This window comes from Nycticebus coucang, chromosome 7 (genome assembly GCF_027406575.1).
Source record: "Nycticebus coucang isolate mNycCou1 chromosome 7, mNycCou1.pri, whole genome shotgun sequence".
Classification (NCBI taxonomy): domain Eukaryota; kingdom Metazoa; phylum Chordata; class Mammalia; order Primates; family Lorisidae; genus Nycticebus; species Nycticebus coucang.
In genome coordinates this window covers 136,586,168-136,605,741 of record NC_069786.1, presented here as the reverse complement: position 1 = coordinate 136,605,741, position 19,574 = coordinate 136,586,168, and the positions used below count along the sequence as shown (strand labels likewise).

The following is a 19,574-nucleotide window of genomic DNA, read 5'->3' as shown; positions in this document are numbered from 1 at the left end:
CTCTGGCCTGGTGTTCTGAGTGTGGCCCAATGACATCCTGCCAGGCAGCAGACTTGCTGGGGAGCTCTTCTCCTGACCCAAGGATTTAGCTCAGCCCAGGACCTCTGCCCACCTGTCCTGCCCTCCTGGGCAGCACAGCCTTGTCCTCACTCCATCCTCCCATGGCCCAGGACCAGCTCCAGGCTTCCCAATAGGTGTGGCGGGCCCATAGTCCCTCCCCAAGAACCTAGAACCCCCTGCCACCCTCAGGGCCTCTCTGAGCTCCCAGAACGGGTCCCTAGTCCAGCTTTGGGTCTCCTGGTCTGCAGGAGAAGGTGAGGGCCTGGCACTTGAGGGGGACCCAGGCTGACCCTCTGTTTCTCCACCTCTGTCCTGGGGCAGAGGAGAGAGCCCTATGAGGCAATCTCTGCCCTGGTCCCCACTCACCCTCTCTGAGGGATGCCCAGTGGGTGCAGGATGGGATTGGGAAACAGGTCACCCGCTCCCCAGCCAGCACCCTCCACCTGCCATGTCTTGGACACTCTCACTGCCAGGGCCCAGGACTCAGAGGGGAGGCAGAGGTCATTCTTTCCAGGCTGGGTGGGACACTGATGTCAGGGTTTAGAGGGGTCAGACCTAGGGCCATCATTGTCTAGGTGGCCACTTTGGGGGACCCTGCATGGTAGCTATCTCCTGAAGTGAGTATGGGGTCTGCACCCTGTGCCTATCCTTCCTCAGCTGACCTGGAGGCTGACCACCCCACATCCACTGGTATCCACTTCCCCAGGCCCTGCAGTGTTTCCAAGCACCCGATGTCTCACTCCCTGTCTACTTGGGAAAATATCTTCTTCCTGCTCAGAGGCACCCACCCCACAGAAGGAGGTGTATTCTTCAAGAACACTCCACCGAGTCTGCAGACCAACCCAGGGGCACCAGGCAGGAAGGCAGGTGTCATTGGGTCCCGACTGAGAATAGGAGATCCAGGAAACTGCTCACCAAAGGTGGGCACCACAGCTCAGCCTGCCAGACCCACTGTCCCTCAGACCACCCACAGCGAAGCTTACACCCCAGCAGAGGACAAAAAGAGCCTCCTATGGTTGGGACTGCCCCAGGCTGACCACAGCTCACACTGGCCTGCTAGACCTGGATGGCTGGAGATCACAGAGGCTGCCAAGAGGCTGCAGCAAGGTGGGCAGGAAGGCAGGAAGAGGTCAGAACAAACGGAAGGAGAGAGTCAGAGGAGACAGGACAGTGAAGGGAACGTGGGGGAGGCGAAAACTGCTGTCTGTGGAATCCTGCCTGGTAGTGTGAAGGAGCGAGCCACGAGCACAGCAGTGCTGATGGGCTTTGGAGTGCCCAGGCCAAGGAGAGGTACTGGGCACAGCAAGAGCACATTTCATGGCTCCATCCACATGAACTCTAGAAAACACAGAGTTATCAAGGCCACGAGGTGGGTGACAAGGGGCAGAACACAATGGCAGTGTTGATGGCTTCATCAGCTTGGACATTTCTCAAAATGTACCCATCACACATTTTAAGTGGAACGTATTATGTGTTAATCAGTTAAACCTCAATGAGTTGTTTTAAAAAATAAAATAAAAGCCAGGCTGGGCATGGTAGCTCACACTTGTAATCCCAGCATTTTTGGAGGCTGAGGCAGGAGCATCCCTTCAGCTCAGGAGTTTGAGACCAGCCTGAGTAAGAACAAGAACCCGTCTCTACTAAAAATTAAAAATAGAAAAACTAGTGTACTCCCAGCTACTTGGGAGGCTAAGGCTGGAGGAGGATGGCGTGAGCCCAAGAGTTTGAGGCTACAGTGAGCTATGATGATACCAGTTTCTCAAAAATAACATACAATAAAATAAAATAAAATTCAGCCATAAGTGATGTCCTCAGAGACACTGGAAAAGAGGGTTCATCCACCCTCTTGTGAGAACACGATGATATTTTTCAAAAGCAAAGACCAAAACCAAGAAAGAGCTCTTGAATAATCACTGAAATAAAATTCAATTAAATTGTTGGGCAATAAATATAAGGAGATATACCCAGAAGGCAGAATAAAGTTCAAAGAGACAATAGGAAACAAAAATAAATAAATGAGAAAAATAGAAGGTCAGTCCCAGGTGTCCAATCTCTGGCTCATGGCAGTCCCCAGGAATGGCGGGCAGGCGCGGGAAATGGTCTGGAGGGAGCAAGGAGAGTGCCGTAGCAGGGAGAGACGGGTAGAACTGGGCTCGGTCCTACGCAGGGAGAGTGCCTCTGGTTTCTTGAACGGTAACTGAGTGAAAACACAGACCAAGGCACATCATGGTCAAATTCCAGAGCTCTATGTATAAAAAAAGTATCTCAAAAGCTTCCAGGGTTGAGAAAATATATATATAACATACAGAATACCAAGAATCGAGTGACACAGGGCTTCCCACCCACACCATCAGCGTCTGCTTGGAAATCACCAGCCACCGACATTTTATGTCAAACCCCTCTGCGATCAGATGCAGCCTTGTGGTGGTGGGCAGTGGCTGCTGAGGCTCAGCCCCTGGGCAGCACTGCACCTCCAGCTGGTGGCCACTGCCTCCCTGGCTGTTCCCCAGGAGCTTGGGTTGCCAGGTCCTTGCCAACCTGTTCCTCCTGCAGACCCTCCCCAGAGCGACTGTGGGCCCCTTCCCAATAAAACATCCCAGGCTTACTCCCACAGAAGGAACCCATATCCCAGACCTGCACCCTGGCTTACGCAGCCTGAGAACGAGACCTTCTCCTTCGACACCCGTTCCTTGCTGATTAATGGTGACGCTGGTGGTGATGAACCACCAGGCTGCCCGAGCCCCCTGGAGGTTTGTGCTTGGTCTCCTGTGAGGGAGAGGCCAGGCAGGCCCAGGAGCGGGTGTGCAGAGCTTGTGAGTCGTGCTCAGGGCTGTACAGCTCATTCTTGGGCGTGCTGACAGCATCCGCACTTCTGTCTCTGGTGTCCCCTCAGTATTTCTTAGGGTTTTTGCAAAAGTCTAGTTGCCATGCTGGAGCCAGGAAGGGGCAGGAAGGAGAGGGAGTGCCTGTGCCCACCCCCAGCCCTAGACACACCTGCGGGGACTCTGTGCACCCTCAGGGTCCGTGGGTGCTTGGAGAGCACTGTGGCGGCCCCCACAGCTGTCCTGCTGTTCTGGTCTCCTGCCTGTGAAGGCAGCCTCGTCGCTGTGCCTGTGAGGGATCCTCAGAATCCCCTTTAGCCAGGGCTGTGGGAAGCTACTTCCACCTTTCCGGTTAACCTCTCTGTATAAGCTCTTTGCCAGCGCTGGTCTACACTGGCCATCTGGGTGCCCCCTCTCCTCAGTCCCCTAGCACTGGGTAGGACCAAGCCCAGTTCTACCTGTCTCTCTGGGTCCCTAAATCTAGCCAGGGACAGGACTGGACATCTGCACTCAGCCCCAGCTCAGTTGGCCAGCCCAGCAGTCTTGTCCTCTGGTAGGAAGTGTTCCACAGACTTCTGTCTCCCTGGCAGGGCCAGAGTGGTGAAAGGCAGGGACACAGATAAAGGGCTAGGTATTGGTGAGAGCAGGGAAGAGTTTCCAGAGCAGGAGGCAGGGTCTGGAGGACCATGCCTGTGCAAAGGCACTGGGGAAATCACTGGATGGGGGCCAGTCACAGGGCCAGACCTATTTAAAGGGAAGGTGGTCTTTGCCTGTTCCTGGGGACATGCAGGGTCACTCTCCCAGGGGGTGGGGCAGAATGGAGGGAGGAGAGGGGCAGGTCCACCCCACACCTGCTTCACTGGGCACTGCTTGATCACAGGTCACAACTGCCGCAGACCAAGGGCTTGGGGAGAGTCACTCATGGGCAGGGTGACAGAGGGCTTGGGAACCTGAGGAGGGGAGAGGGACAGGGGCCCCCATGAGGAGTCCTTCTAGGCAGAGGGAGTCTGAGCGCTGGGAGTAGAGGCCAGCCCCTTGTGGGTGGGTGGCGTCAGGCCTACATGCCCTGCGATGAGGGCTGCATGAGCAGGAGGGTCCTGGGAGGCCAGTTTTTGGTTTCCCTCAGTCCCTGTGGACAGTGGGCAGGCATGGGCTGAGGGAGCAGGTGTGGCTAGACCAGGTAGCCAGTGCCTGGATGGCTGAGCAGTGGTGGGGGTGGACCTAGGACCCTGACATGGGAAGGATTCAAGCTCAGACTGGCCGTGGTCAGACTTTGCTCCCTGAAGGTCATCAAAGTCCCAGAAGGATCTGGCTTAGTCAAGGGGCAGGAGCTCTGGGGACAGAGGATGGGACAGAGTGGAAAGACCCCAGGGCTGCTGCCTCTCTGCCCCTCCCCAAATGCACCCACCCCCTGACCCCTTGTCCATGAGACTCAGCCCTTGGAGTGTTTCCAGCTGCCCCAGAAGCCCTGGCAGAGGCACATGTGGCCTGGAGCCTGGGGGCCTGGAGGCTCCAGAGCCCCATGGACCCGATGCACCAGACCAAACCGTTTGTGTACCCTGCGCACAAGCTCTAAGCAGCCCATGACCCAGACCACGGGTCTCAACCCTTGCAGGTCCAGACCAAAATGAGAACGTAAGCCCCTCTTTCAAAAATCAAGAGGCTTAGGACAGCAAAGAATTAAAGTAGGGGCCTCCTGAGCCTGGACTCTTCTTTACTTGGGATCCTGTGGGATGTTTCAGCCTTGTGCCCGTGAGGTCAGCCCTGGCAGAACATGGCTGCTGTCTTGCTCCAATCATGCAGAAGGGTTGGGGTGCTGCCTCAGCACACACTGTGAGATGGCAGAGTCGGGGTTTGCCCAGGCCCACCTCAATCCGGCACCCACAGGAGTCCTCCAGAAAACTCTAGTCACTCCAGCTTGAGTTTGGAGGCCTACACTTCCTACATCTGCCTGGGCGGGCCCCCTGTCCCTGCTTCTGCCAGACATGGCTCTGGCTTTTCCCTGAAGGAAGGACAGGAGCACTATACCCTGCACAGACAGAGCTGCCTCCTTCACTGTGCCTCTGGTCAGCCTGACCCTTGTCGCCCACTCTGGCATAGCTGTGTGGCCTCTGCACAGGCTTGGGCCAGTCCTAGCCCTGTCCAGACCCACAGAAAGCTGGGTGTGGGCCCCCCTGAGGTCCTGCCAAGAGCTGCCAATGGCCCCTACCACCTCCAGAGGAGTGGGAAGTGGAGACAGGGTTTGAAGAGGGTCCCAAGTAGGGAGCTGCAGAGAGTCTTCCAGGAAGATGTTCCCCGGCCCTTGCAGCCCTATGGTCTCTCTCTGCCTACCTCCTGTCACTTGGGTGTGGCCAATATAGAGGGCCCTGCCGGACTAACTCCAGTGGGGCTTTATACCTTACCCCGCAGGAGACTAGACCTTAGGCCCCGCCCCACTTCTCAGGAACCCACCTGCCCAGGTGTGGCCTGGCCCTGGCTCCTGAGGTTGGCCTTGCTCAGGCCTCAGTCCCCTTGCTCTCATCTCTGACCCTCCCCCTGGGTCATCCCAGGCCCTGGGGCTGCTAGAGAGACCCCAGCCCACAGCAAGCTCAGGCTGCTGCCTGCATCTTCCCCTGAGAAGAGGCACCTCTGGTGACCCCACCCCTGGTCCACAGTGCTGCTGTGCCACTGCGTACCTCCTATGAGAGGGTCACAAACAGGGAGTCCTGGCTCTTGTGGGCCTTGGCGCTGGGGGTCACAGCCAGGGAAGACGCCTCCTGGAACTCCTTGGCCGTGTAGTAGTAGCAGATGGCATCCAGGCAGCAGTTGGCATCTGAGAGTTTGCTTGTGATGAAGAGGGCGCATTCGAGGGTGGCACAGGGCTCCAGGCCCAGGGCGACATACACTGTCAGCACCACGTGTAGAGGCAGGAAGCAAACCACAAACACAGCCAGGTTGGCCCAGACCATGCGCACAGCCCTGTAGGTGGCCTCTGCCTGCCCCGTGTCGGTGGCTGGCCTCTGGGCCAAGGCGGTCACCACCTGCAGAGAGCAGAAGACCAGCACGGCCAGCGGCAGGTAGAAGCCCACCAGTGAGAACACCACAGTGCTGTTGTTGTGCCGGGAGCGGTTTGTAAAGCAGAAGCCACCCTCCTGCATCCCCAGGACCCAGCGGGCCACCAGGGAGGTGACGACCAGGACCCAGAGGAGCGCGCACACTGCTGCGGCCTGCCGCGGGGAGCGGAAGCCGCGGGTGCGCAGTGGGTGCCGCACGGCCATGTAGCGGTCCACAGCGATGGCCGTGACCAGGCTGATGCTCATGTACCTGTTGGCCAGGTAGGTGGCCTGGGAGAGCTGGCACAGTGGTGTGTCGCCGGACGTGTCCTTCAGGGAGTACAGCACGAAGGGCATGGTGCAGAGCAGGCAGAGGTCGGCCACTGCCAGGTTGGTCATGTAGACGCGGGTCTCCGTCCACTGCCGCATGCGGTGGCAGAACACCCAGAGTGCCAGGCCGTTGAGCAGCAGGCCCAGCACCAGCAGGGTGCCCAGGTAGACATAGAAGAACTGCCCGAGTGGCAGGGGCAAGGCCAGCGTGCCCAAGCCGCAAGTGTCATTCATGGTCCTGGCACTGCAGCCAAGGAGGACAGAGGTCAGCAGAGAGCAAGGCCCGCCTGCCCCAGTCCCACCCACTCTGGCCAGGGTGTGGGAGGAGGGACCCCCACTCTCATCCACCTGAAACTCCCCATCCCAAGGAAGTCACCGAAACCGTAAAGAGCTCCAAGTCAGTCTCAAGGACTAAACTTGCCAACAGGCTGAGGCCTTCGGACGGATCCAGTGGGCCCAGGCCTGCACAGTGAGCTGGCCCAGGGCTGGGGACAGATCCCTTCCCATCTCCAGAGCCCTCTTCTCCTGGGACCCCTGCTGTCCACTTCCAGTCCCCAGCGGAGCAAGTCCTGCCCTTCAGTGCTCAAATCCCAGGCAGGGTCCCAAGACTGCGTGAATGCTGAGGCAGCACCAGTCAGCCTAAGGATGAGAAGGCCTGGCTCCAGGACAGAGCCCGGGCTGGTCAGCTGCCCCCAACAACCCCTAGCACTGGCTGTAGTAGGTCCCTTCGTTTGGCCCTCCACCTCCTCCTTGGCAGGGAGGGCTGGTAGCAGAAGTCCTGGCTAGCAGGGGAGCCCTGGTCTCCTTCCTGCATCCTGGTGGGCACCACCGGCCCATCCCGTACTCTGGAGGGCCTTCCCAGATTGGCCTGAGGTTACATCTCAGGCTCATGTCTGAGATCAAGGTGTCCACCCTGGATCTCCCATGGATCAGAGCCCAGGTGGGCATCCCAGACCCTCTCTGTGCTGCTCAGGGCAGCCTTGTGGTGGAGCTGAGTCCTCCCACATTCGTCAGAAGCACCCAAAAGGTCACCCTTCTGCTGCCCTGAACATGCCCCATGACTTGGCCCCGGTGGGCCAAGACCAGCTTTGGATGAACTTGGGCAGGTGTCTGATGTTCACCCTGACTCAGCCTCCCTGAGTTGGGGAACAGTTTTCCCATCATAAGGGGGTGCTGGTGTCACATGCCTGGAGTGGCCAGCGAGTGCCCAGAGCCTGGGACACACCAGCCATGGGCTCCAGCCCCTTGGTTCTAGGAAGGACTTGGAGGAGTAGAATGGGGGAAGGCCTCACAGACTGGCCTCCTCCCTCTGCCTCCTCCTGCTGCCTTGGGGAGCACAGAATCCCCCTGAATAGAAGAGGGAAGAATATCCCAAACCCTGTGATTGTGGCCACTTAGGGTCCTTAGTGGTGGGGCTGGGGGCAGGGGCCCATTTCCTGCATGGTGGCCCCCAAAGAACTCCAGGCCCGCAGTCCTTTAGGGAATCAGGGCACAGGTTTCAGTCAGAAACAGAAACATTCCACCTGCATCCCATCCCTAATCTTTAGATTTCATATCCATTGAGTGAAAATGGCAGCTCTTCCTGCATCGACCTTTCTCGAGACCTTGCACTGGGCGTGGTGACCACGTGTGGCATCGCTGCACTGTCTCCTTTCCACGGGCCTGCTTGCTTCCTCTCTGAGTCACCAGCAACACCCACCCTGGTTCTGAGGCCACTTGTTGAGGCCTGAAGCCAAGCCAGGCACCAAGGCCCCTCCCTACCTGATCTTCCTTTCCTGTTTGTCCTAGGCTCCTGGCCAGGCAGCCCACCTGGAAGTGTCAGCTGGGCCCCACCAGGATCATGGGAACCTGCTCAGAATCTCAGAAACCCACTCCTGGGAATGAGGCAGAACCTCGGTTGTGCCAGAGCGGGGGCTACATGGTGCGTCCGCTCCCCCATCTACTACCCTGCCCTCCCCAGCTGAGGTCTCCACCAGCTGAAGTGTGTGTGGCCCCTCCCTAGTCTCACTCCCCTCCAGGCTGGCCTGCAGAGAGTCTGAAGGGTGCCCCTTCTGCATCCCCAGTGTCCCAGGGCCCTACCCTGGGGCAAGCGAGCACAGCAGGGCTCCTGGGCCCCGCCCCTGCACCACCTGCACCCTCACATCCCCTCTTGGCTCCTCTGTCTGTGGCCACAAAGGGCCCCAGGTCACACATACCTGGGCTTGTAACTTTCAAGTTAGTCCCAGTCTGACCCAATATTTTGTGAGGAAAAGTTAGTAAATCTAACTGCAGACTAAAATTTCCCAGTTATAGGGCGATGCCTGTGGCTCAGTGGGTAGGGCACCGGCTCCATATAACAAGGGTGGCAGGTTCAAACCCAGCCCCGGCCAAACTGCAACAAAAAAATGGCCAGGCATTGTGGCAGGCGCCTGTGGTCCCAGCTACTCGGGAGGCTGGGGCAGGAGAATCACCTAAGCCTAGGAGTTGGAGGTTGCTGTGAGCTGTGTGATGCCACAGCACTCTACAGAGGGCAATAAAGTGAGACTCTTTCTCTACAAAAAAAAAAAAAAAAAAAATTCCCAGTTATAATGAAACAAACACTGTTCAATTAGGGAGAAGCATACGAACTTAGCCAGTTTCAAGATGCACCGAGGCCTTGAAGAGGCGCCCTGCTCATGGGCCCTCTCTATCCTTTGGGTGCCTCCTGAGAAAGTTCAGGAAGCCCAGTCCCAGGGTCCAGCCCAGGCAGAATGGGGTTCCTGGAAGCCACCACAGGCATCAAATGTCCCCACCCACCCCTTTACCAGCAGAGAGATCTATTTCCAGGAAACGGATCCCAGCCAGCCTCATGCCTCAGATATTCAGCTGGTCCCTCCACAGACACCCCAAGCTGTCAGCCTGTGGTCACTGAGCAACCCCCCTGCACTGTTTGGGCTGCTGTGAAGGGCCCTGCCTCTTCCTGCAAGGGGAGAGGGAGCTGCAGCACCCCTCCCAGGCTGTGCACCTCCCAGGCCATGCACCTCCCAGGCCTGTGCACCTCCCAGGCCATGCACTTCCCAGGCCGTGCACCTCCCAGGCCACGCACCTCCCAGGCTGTGCACCTCCTGGGCCACGCACCTCCTAGGCCACGCACCTCCCAGGCCGTGCACCTCCCAGGCTGTGCACCTCCCAGGCCGTACACCTCCCAGGCCACACACCTCCCAGGCCACACACCTCCTAGGCTGCGCACCTCCCAGGCCGCACACCTCCCAGGCTGTGCACCTCCCAGGCAGTGCACCTCCTAGGCCACGCACCTCCCAGGCCACACACCTCCCAGGCTGTGCACCTCCCAGGCTGCGCACTTCCCAGTCCATACACCTCCCAGGCTGTACACCTCCCAGGCTATACACCTCCCAGGCCGCACACTTCTTAGGCCTCCCAGGCCACACACTTCCTAGGCCACACACCTCCCAGGCCGTATACCTCCCAGGCTGTACACCTCCCAGGCCATATACCTCCCAGGCCGTACACCTCCCAGGCCATACACTTCCCAGGCTGTACACCTCCCAGGCTACACATCTCCCAGGCCTCACACTTCCCAGGCCGCACACTTCCTCTCACAGCAGGATGGGCCTCCGCCTCCTCACCCAGCATCCTTTGATCAGCACTGAACCACCAGGAGAAATCGGCCACCTGGAGGGAGGCCAAGTGTCTCCTCCCGAGTCCCTGCTGTCTGGACAGGCATCCCCACTTGCTGCCCAGTGCTCTGCAAGCCTGGGATCTGGCCTGGGGACCCCATTCACTAGGAGTGGGTTGCTAGGCCCTGTAGATGCCTTCAGACCTGCAGGTGCTCCAGAGTTAGGCAGGACAGGTCTCAGAAGAGCAGGTCACATACCTGATGTTCCACTTTGTGACAGAGGTCACAGCCCATGACATAGAGCATGATGCCACCACCCGTGCAGAACAAGTCCCATCAGCAGATTCTCAACCCTGCACTGAGCTCCTGCAGCAGAGCCAGGATTGGCCCTCCTGTCTGTCCTATGCTCCCTGCCATGCCAGAACCAAGACGCCCCACCTGCTCATCCCACACTGAGACCCCCCCACATCCCAACCCTACCCCAAGACACCCCACACCCTCACCCCACTCTGAGACACCCCCACATCCTCACCCCACTATGAGACCCCAAACTCTCACCCCACTCTGAGACACCCCACACCCTCACCCCACTCTGAGACTCCCCACACCCTCACCCCACTCTAAGACACCCCACACCCTCACCCCACTCTAAGACACCCCACACCCTCACCCCACTCTGAGACCCCCACATCCTCACCCCACTCTGAGACTCCCCCACACCCTCACCCCACTCTGAGACTCCCCACATCATCACCCCACTCTGAGACTCCCCACACTCTCACCCCACTCTGACACACCCCATACCCTCACCCCACTCTGAGAAACCCCACACCGTCACCCCACTCTGAGACTCCCCCACACCCTCACCCCACTCTGACACACCCCACACCCTCACCCCACTCTGAGACCCCCCACACCCTCACCCCACTCTGAGACTCCCCCACACCCTCACCCCACTCTGACACACCCCACATCCTCACCCCACTCTGAGACTCCCCCACACCCTCACCCCACTCTGACACACCCCACACCCTCACCCCACTCTGAGACTCCCCCACACCCTCACCCCACTCTGAGACCCCCCACACCCTCACCCCACTCTGAGACTCCCCACACCGTCACCCCACTCTGAGACCCCCACACCCTCACCCCACTCTGACACACCCCACACCCTCACCCCACTCTGAGACCCCCACACCCTCACCCCACTCTAAGACACCCCACACCCTCACCCCACTCTGAGACCCCCCACACCCTCACCCCACTCTGAGACCCCCACACCCTCACCCCACTCTGACACACCCCACACCCTCACCCCACTCTGAGATTCCCCACACCCTTAATCTGCTCTGAAACCCCCCACTCATCTGCCTGCTTGGAGGCTCTGGCCCCGGCGGTGCTGACCTGCAGGCTGCCTTGGGCTCCCAGCTGAGCCTCTGACCGTCTGTGGATGCCTGACAGGGGCTCTGAGGGGAGCAGGGGACACAGTGCTGACTCCGCCCCTCCTCGCAGCAGGGTGCGTGCTGGGTGGAGTGACGACAGCAGATCGGGGATGACGGGACTCCTGCTGCTTGTGCCAGATGCAACTTGGGGCTTCAGGGTGCGGGAATTTTTAGGGAGGAAGTGGGGTGCTCGCCTTCCATTTGTCTGACACTTCAATGAACCAGCATCGTGGTCAGGCCAGGCCTGGTCTGGGAACGGCTTGCGAGGGAGCAGAAGGAGACGGGCTCCAGCCCTGTGGTTAGAAGCTTCCTCTTCCCCAGCCCACTTCATTTCTGCCCCCTGGGAGGCACTGTACCCCCTGCTCCCTGGTGGGGGGTGGTGGATGCAGCGCTGGCTGGTCCAGGTCCACACAGACATGCCCTGTGGGCACCCACCACTTGTGTGCACACCCTTTCAGGACAAATTTACCAACACATGTACCCAGGACACACAGACGTGCTCAGCCCAGCTGGCCAGTGGGAAGACACATGAGCTGACCCCTGGCCCCTCCCTTGATCTCTCTTTTTCCCACCACCACCTACCACCTACCCAGAAGCCCTTCCAGACCACCCCCCCAGTCTCCAATATTCTTCCTCCAACTCCTCAGGCCTGGGCTCACCGCAGGAAGAGCCTGTCCACCCAAGCTGCCCCCTGGGTGCAGACCCCCCAGCCTTTCCCTCTTATCAGCAACAGAATCTTCCAGGGAAGGGAAGCTGTCCCACTTCATGCCCACCTATCTATCCTGCAGACCCAGGGACCCCACCAGGGGCTGCAATGCCCAGTGTGGGTGGGGGGTCCTCCTCCCTGCCCAGGTGCTCAGAGGGATTCCATCCACCCTGCCTCTACCTCCACCCCAAGCCCTTTGGGGTCAGCAGAAGGTGCGCCTGCAGGGGCTCAGCCTCACCCGCCACTGTCATGCATGGACCCCAACCACAGGGAAGGGGCATCTCCCCAGGTGTGTCTCTTCCACTTCTGGTAGGACTGGTAGCTGCACAGCCGGACAGCACCCCAGGCAGGTGTGTGGCCCTGCAGAGCCCCCACCTAGGCCAGCCCAAGCCCTCCTCCAGACAAAGTCCCCTATTGCTAGGGCATTGCTCCTGCCAATTCCTCCCCAGCGGTGGCCTGGAGGGCTGGTGTCTTCCTACCAGGTCTGGCCCCTTGACATGGCAGGGCCAGGAGACTCAGTGAGTTCCAGAAGAAACTAAACACACGAGGCCTCCACTCTCCCCCAGCCAGAAAAGAGCGGCACCCCTCCACCCACACCCACCCCCTCCACTCCTGCCCTCAGGCCTGTCTCTGTAGGGCAGTTAGGGGCTGCAGAGCCCTTCCACTGCTCTGGAGCCCATGCCCCTGTGCTGGGGGCCTTGCTCCCCAGCTCTGCCCCACGGGCACCCTGCAGCCACACTCCTCTGTCCTAGTTCCAATATCTCACCTTGTTTGATTTTTACCACAGAACTTCTCATTAATTAAAGTAACTTTGCATATTAAGTGGGAGCTTGTATGGTGCCCTGTGTTTCCCGGGCAGGAGCCTAGCCAGGAGCAGACTCCAGAAAGGGCAGGTGAGAACCTCAGCAGGTGCTTAATTAATATTAGTGGCCCAGCTAAGGCTGGGCTGCAGTGGGATGGGGCTGTGGCCTGCCTGGGTCCCCATGCTACCACTGGGTTTCGGGAGGTCCAAAAGGCCTGGCCTCTGCCTACTGGGCAGTCTCATCCACTTGCACCTGCTGGCCATCAGTGAGATGCCACGAGGTCCTGAGGAGGCTGCCTCCTGCCCTCCCCCCAGGCCTGGGGCCCATCCCCGCAGCCCTCTCTAACTTATGAAACTCCTGAGGGAAGTAGGTCAGGGAGGCTCAGTCACCCTAAAGGAGGCTAAAATGCTGACACATTGGGATTTTTTGCACGAATTTAGATTTGTTATATTAGCATGTTATTGTTTTATCTTGATAATTATTTTATTGTTGCCCCCATAAGTGCTGTGCCCAAGGCCAGGGCCTCACTTGCCCACCAGGAGTCAGGGCTAGCCCTGGCAGGGTCCTTTGCAGTACAGGTGCTGCTCAGCTGGAAGCAGGGCAGAGAGGTCACGTGGCCACCTCCCATCACTCTCTAGGCACTTTCTGTTCCCCTCTTCACCGAACCAGGTCCGGAGAAGATGCACTGCTGGGAAATACCCCACGCCTGGAAGTGAGGGGGAGCTGTTCCCTGCCTCTGCCGTCATTGTCACTGTGCTGGGTGCGGGGGCGGTGCAGCCCACAGGATGCACGGGAGGGGACTCCACTAGGGGCAGGTGCTGGCTCCACTCTGCACCCCTCGCACCATCCCTTAGGCTGCCCTTCCCTCTTCTGCTCCTGGAGACCACACCTCTGCTCGCTCCCCAGGTTGTGGCTGCTGGCTGATGCCCCCGTCTAACCCCAGCCTGAAGCCTTGGGCTCTGGCCCCAGCCTTGGAGCCTCTGGAGAAGCCACATCCAGTGCGCATAGACACAGCCAGGGACAGAGGTGCAGAGGCGGCTGCTGAATGTTTGGGCCCAGTTTGCACCCCTGGGAAGACAGCACAGCTGGGGTCAGGCTACAGAATGGGCAGTGCTATTTCTCTGAATGCTGAATGGTGCTGCTGCAGGGTTTAAATGACCTTTGGCTGCCAGTAACACACCCTCAGTGCCTCCCCAATACGATGGTATGACAGAGTCTGGATTCTTCTGGAAGGCCCCCATGGGTGGGGAGTGCTAGTGAAGCAGGTGGGCTGAGTGAACAGACACAGGGTTCTCTGTCCCAGACGCCCTACTTTTGTGTGTATTTGAAATTTTCCATAATAAAAGGTTTATAAAAATAGAGTCATGAGCATGTGGTTGTGGAGGGGGTCTAAGTACAGCAAAGTCCATCCTTAGCTGAGCAGACGGGTAGAGGACCCTGGTGGCTGGGGACTGAGGGCTGGCTGTGGCCACCCTCCCATTGCTGGGGACCTGGCCCCTGCCCCAGATCTTCTGCCCTGTCCCCCTTGCAGAAACTGCTGCTGAGGACATCACTGGCCCTCCTACTCACAGGGACCACCTCTCTTACCTGAAATCCTGCCCCCATGCCCACCCACCAGAGATCCTGCAGTGCCCCTAACACTGCCCATGGGAGTTGCTGCTCCAGGGATGGGGGCAGGAAGAGGCCCCTCTGTTCGAGACACAGACTGTTTGGGACTGACTCAAAGGCAGCAAATGGCAAAGGAGGGAGCCCGTCCCCTTCGGGCAGCAGGCTGGACACTGAGGGAGCATGGCGCTCTCTGAGGGCTCACTCTCCCCTCGCTGCTGCCTGGCTGCCATCCCTGCACCCCACACACCCTGCTTGTGCCCCCACCCCCACCCCTGATCCTGCCTGAGCCCTTCCCAGGGATCCCAGTGCCACAGCCCTGGCGGCCAGGGACAGCGGGCACCCCCAAGGGGTTGAGAAGGGTCCCCAGGGGGTCTGTGTGAAGTACCCTGTGCCCTCCCCTCCCCAGCCTGGACAGGCACGCCCCCGGCTCAGCTTCCAGGCCTGCAGCTCCTCTAGTGCAGGCAGGGCTGTGCCCTGGATGCCTAGGGTGCCTGCCTCCTCCTTGAGGACCCCAGCCCAGCCCAGAGATGCCACAGGGCAAGGGAGACTCCCAAGGCTGAGGACAGATGCTGCCTCAAGGATAGATGCAGATAGCAAGTCCCGGGTACCCTAAAGGCCCATTTGCCATGACAGCTCTGCTCCTGTCCCTGTGAGCCTCTAGTAGCAGGTAGGCTCCAGTGTCACAACCAGGTCTGTCCCCTCCCCATCCAGGTCCCACTCCCAGTGACCTGACTTCCTCCCTGGTGCTTTCACTGCTCCCACAGAGCCCAGGGCCCCCCTTCCTGGCACCAAGCTGTCTTGGCCCTGCCTAGAAACCCTCCTGCCACCAGCCCCTCCTGAGTGCTCCTCTGCTGCTCAAAGACCTAAAGGGGCCCCCTGCCTGATTGAGGCTGCCTGGCAGAAACTCAGAGGTCCTCCTCTCTTGGGGGATCTTGGGCTGGGGTAGTCTGGTATGAAGAGCCCCAAGCTTTGTGAGCACCTCAGACCCACTTTAAATTGACAGGTAAAGCCCAGCAGCTGCATTCAGGGCAGGGGAAGGGCAAGTCTCTTCCTGAAATTATCCAGTCCCCCCATGACTTTCCCCACCATCCCCCCAAACAGCAAGCCTTGGGCTTGGCTAGGGTGGGCTCAGGAAGTGGAACGTTTAACCAGCACCCAGAAGGCAGAGGCAGATGGTCCTGAGGCCCCTTGAAAAAAGCTATGCTGAGAGTTCTCACATCCGTCTCTTTGTCCCGCCCAGGAGCACCAGCCTCGGAAGACTTCCTTCAGAGACTGGGCAAGATGTGAACACACAGCTCACAGGAGAGAAGCAAAACGTTCCTTAAAAATAAGAAAAGATAAAAAAAATAAATAAATGAGAAAAGATGTGCAACTCAAGTAAAAGTGTACCGCAACACTGTTTCTCCCCTGTCAGATTGCAAAAATCCAAGAGACTTGGACTCACTGAGAGTGAGACAGACACTACTCACTGATGTCTAGGCTGGTACAAACACCCACAGAGCCACTAGCCAGCAAAATTAGAGATGTATTTATTTATTAACCCAGTAAGGCCACTTCCAGGAGTCTACTCACAGATGCTCAGAACTGTGGAATACACTAGGAATTCCACCTAGTGGAATACACTAGGTCACAGCATCGTGCAGGGCCCTGGCTGAGCGGAGTATGTTCATATCACAGACCCACAGGTGGTTGCAGAAAGAATAGGAGAGAATTCTATGCACCCCTAATGGTTGTCTCCAGGACATAATCCTAAGTGACAAAAGCATGTTTATGTATACATAATCCATTTATTTTTTTTAAAAATGAAACCACCAGCTTGTCTTTTTACAAACAAAAATACTCTACTGAATTCATTTTAAGTTAAATTGTTAACTGTAGAGGATAGGTGGAATGGGGTGAAGGGATAGGGACAGAGGCCAGACTTTTGTAAATATACTGTGATGTGTAGATTTGCCTTTAGAACCATGTAAATATTTGTGCAATTACCTAAGTGAATTAAATTAAATTTTAGGAGGAATTTAAAAAATCGAAAGCAAAGTGAAATTTAATTGACTTGGCTGAGTGTGGTGGCTCACACCTGTAATCCTAGCACTCTGGGAGGCTGAGGCGAGGAGGATTGCCTGAGTTCAGGAGTTCAAGACCAGCCTGAGTAACAGGAGACCCTATCTCTAAAAATAGCCCAGTGATGTGGTGGGCACCTGTAGTCTTAGCTACTTGGGAGGTTGAGGCAAAAGGATCACTTGAGCCCAGGAGTTTGAGGTTGCTGCGAGCTGTGACCTGGTCACTATACTCCAGTCTGGGCAACACAGGGAGAACTTGTCTTCAAAAAAAAAAAAGTAAATCTATGTAGATCTGAATTTGAGGCGCCAGCCACATACACTTGAGCTGGTGGGTTCAAATCCAGCCCAGGCCCGCCAAACAATGATGGCTGCAACCAAAAAATAGCCTGGCATTGTGGCAGGTGCCTGTAGTCCCAGCTACTTGGGAGGCGGAGGCAGGACAAAACCTTGAGCCGGAGTTGGAAGTTGCTGTGAGCTGTGATGCCACAGCACTTTACCTAGGGCGACAGCTTGAAGGTCTGTCTCAAAAAAAAAAAAAAAGATACTTCTTAGTTCTGTCTACTGACAAGGCCTGAAAACAGCAACTAATCCAGTAGCAACAAGTGCCCTAACATGCAGATCGTGGTGTCTAAATACCATTTCTCTTGAAGAGGAAGAGGGCTACTGAAGAAGCGAATGCTGTCTGGGTTAGAAAGCAGGTGAGATGGTCCAGGAAGGTGTTTTTATGCTAAAGAACAAAGTAGCTGTCAAACACTGCTGGGCAGGGTCAAAGGGACTCACTCAGTCATTGACTCAAATATGCACCCTGGGCAAAGGGGGATGGCTTGAATTTCAGTAGGGATGATAATTCCAATGAATTAGAACATTACAAAGTTTAACTTCATAAATTTGTAATTGTACTTTAAAAATTCCTTGGTTACTTTTGAAAGATGTGGGTAAAACAGCTCATTATTTTAAAAACTAATATTAACAAATAAAGGGAAAGGATCAGCATTTATTCTGCCTTTCCCAAGGAAACTATACCTCGACGTGACCAAATAATTAATGAAGGGAAACTTCGCTGCAGATTTATTCCAGCTAATACATGGTGAAGGGAAAGAAAAAGTATCAATACTTTGTAAATCCCAATGAATTAGTAAAACCAGCATTAGAACTCATCATCTATTATGTTAGTTGTGTGCTGTTACCCATTACTATGCAAAAAAAAATACTCTAAAATGTACAGTTTAGAACAAAGAAGAGTATTACCTCCCAGTCTCTGTGGGTCAGGGATCTGGGCTCAGCAAAGCTGGGTCCACTGCTTCTAAGGTGTCATTGGGGGCTGTGGTCTTATCTGAAGGCCCCTCCCCATGGGTGTTGGAAGGATTGGTTCCCGATGGGAAGCTGGACTGTGGGCCTCACCTGCCCTGGCTGCTGTCCTGGGCCACCTGGGCCTGTTTGCCGGACAGCTCACAATGTAGCAATTGGCTCCCCTCGGAGTGAGTGAGACAGAACAAAGCTAAGACAGGGCCACCTAATCTCAGAAGCGAGGCGGCCTCACAGCTTTTGCAATATTCTGTTCACTATAAGTGGTCAGTAAGCCCAGCCACCCCCACCTCCTGCAAGGGGCATAAATTACAATAGCAGGAGGCAGGAATAGTGGGCTCTGTTGGAGGCTTCCTGCCACATTTATGGTCACCTCACTTCACACAGCAGAGAAAGCGGTCAGTCTCCACCCCAGTCACTCACGGAGACCACCAGATGCCCCACTGGGGAGTCACACTTGAGCCTAGTGAAGCTTCTAGAGCTGAGCACCCAGCCACAGGAGTCGGCAGGAGGGGCCCCATTGAGTAGCACTCGGGGTGCAGGGGCCCTCGGAGGTGAGTGAAGAGGGAGGGAGGACATTCAGATTGGAGGTGCACCCTGCCCCGGAGGCTGGTGCCAGCTTCTCGGTGGGTGTCCATTCTTCCTGTGGAGATGACACCAGGCAGGCAGGGGTCATCTCACTACCAAAGGGCACTTGCCTTTTTATGGAGCTGGGGGCTGGAGGAGGGAGGGGGAAGAGTGTGAGGAAGGGCCTCAGCCCCAGCTGGAGTGACCAGCGGGTGGCACTGGGACGGCAGGCCCCAGTGCAAGACCAACACGGCTCCCTATGCGGCCTGAACAATCACACAGAAGCTTGAGGCCAGGAGTCAGACTCCTTGGACTAAATCAAATAAGTGATTATCATTTTTAGTGTATAGAGTTGTGCCAAATCCCTCTCCCTACTGCAAAACCCTGCTGTGGTGCCCCCTTGAATAAAGTCGGCCTCATTCTTTAGGAACACGATGAGGCAAGAGGGGAAATGTGAAGATCGCATATTTTTCAAAATTAAAGAAGTGTTCATTTCTTGGCTAGGCGTGGTAATTTTTACTGTGGTCAGATGCTTTCAGAGGTTCATATCTCTTATTCACACTGATGTTTTGGAGATAAAATTACATAATGTCTGGCCTTTGTTTCCAAACGTGCTGGGCTGGTAGGTGGAGGGAAGTGCAGCGAGGCTGCGTCAGCCACAGTCTCACTATGGCCGAGGGTGGAGGGATGCCACGCAGGCTCAGTACTCTGCTACGTGTCTCTGTTTGAAAATTTCTAAAATTAAAGCTCAAAACCAAACACAGCCATCCTCCCACCAGCAATTCACAGAGAATATAGAAGTCTGTGGTGACTTTTCCTTCAATTGTGCAGTGGTGCAGAAGTTGGGGTCTCCTCAGTGGCCTTGAAATGAGTGAATGTTAACAGTCAGCTGCAGAGGAGCAGATGGAGAAGGGCCATGTGGCCACAGTGAGAATGGAAGAGGACTTGGCCAACGGGTGTTCTGGTGCCGTCTAAGCAGGCAGGCAGGGTGCCATACAGGCCTCGTGAAGCCCAGGTGACTGCACTTGGGCATGATGGGCCCCTGGAGGCAGTTGCAAAACAGCATCCTCTCACCTATACATATGTGTGTCACACACACAGACATGCATGCAGACATATACATGTACATGCATGTGCACACATACACATTCATGCACACATATATACATGCACACTTCCACAGCCACACATTACAGAGCACACTTACACATACATATGCAAACACATGTGTACACACAGACATG

At 56.6% G+C, this 19,574-nt stretch overlaps 1 protein-coding gene across 4 annotated transcripts in view; it reads right to left on the bottom strand.

Moving 5' to 3' along the window:
* The window catches only part of GPR35 (G protein-coupled receptor 35), a 33,150-nt gene that overhangs the window by 2,275 nt on the left and 11,301 nt on the right, over positions 1 to 19,574 (bottom strand). Inside the window, exons 2-3 of one of the 4 annotated variants that reach the window (XM_053598360.1) lie at positions 5,558 to 6,488; positions 183 to 4,713 (exon numbers count right to left, since the gene is read on the bottom strand). In XM_053598360.1, coding sequence (XP_053454335.1) covers positions 5,561 to 6,478 — 918 coding nt within the window. In that variant the 5' untranslated portion in view covers positions 6,479 to 6,488 and the 3' untranslated portion in view covers positions 183 to 4,713; positions 5,558 to 5,560. Of the gene's footprint in view, positions 1 to 182; positions 6,489 to 11,243; positions 11,303 to 19,574 lie in introns of those variants that run through there. The other 3 variants (XM_053598359.1, XM_053598362.1, XM_053598361.1) reach the window with 3 other exon arrangements.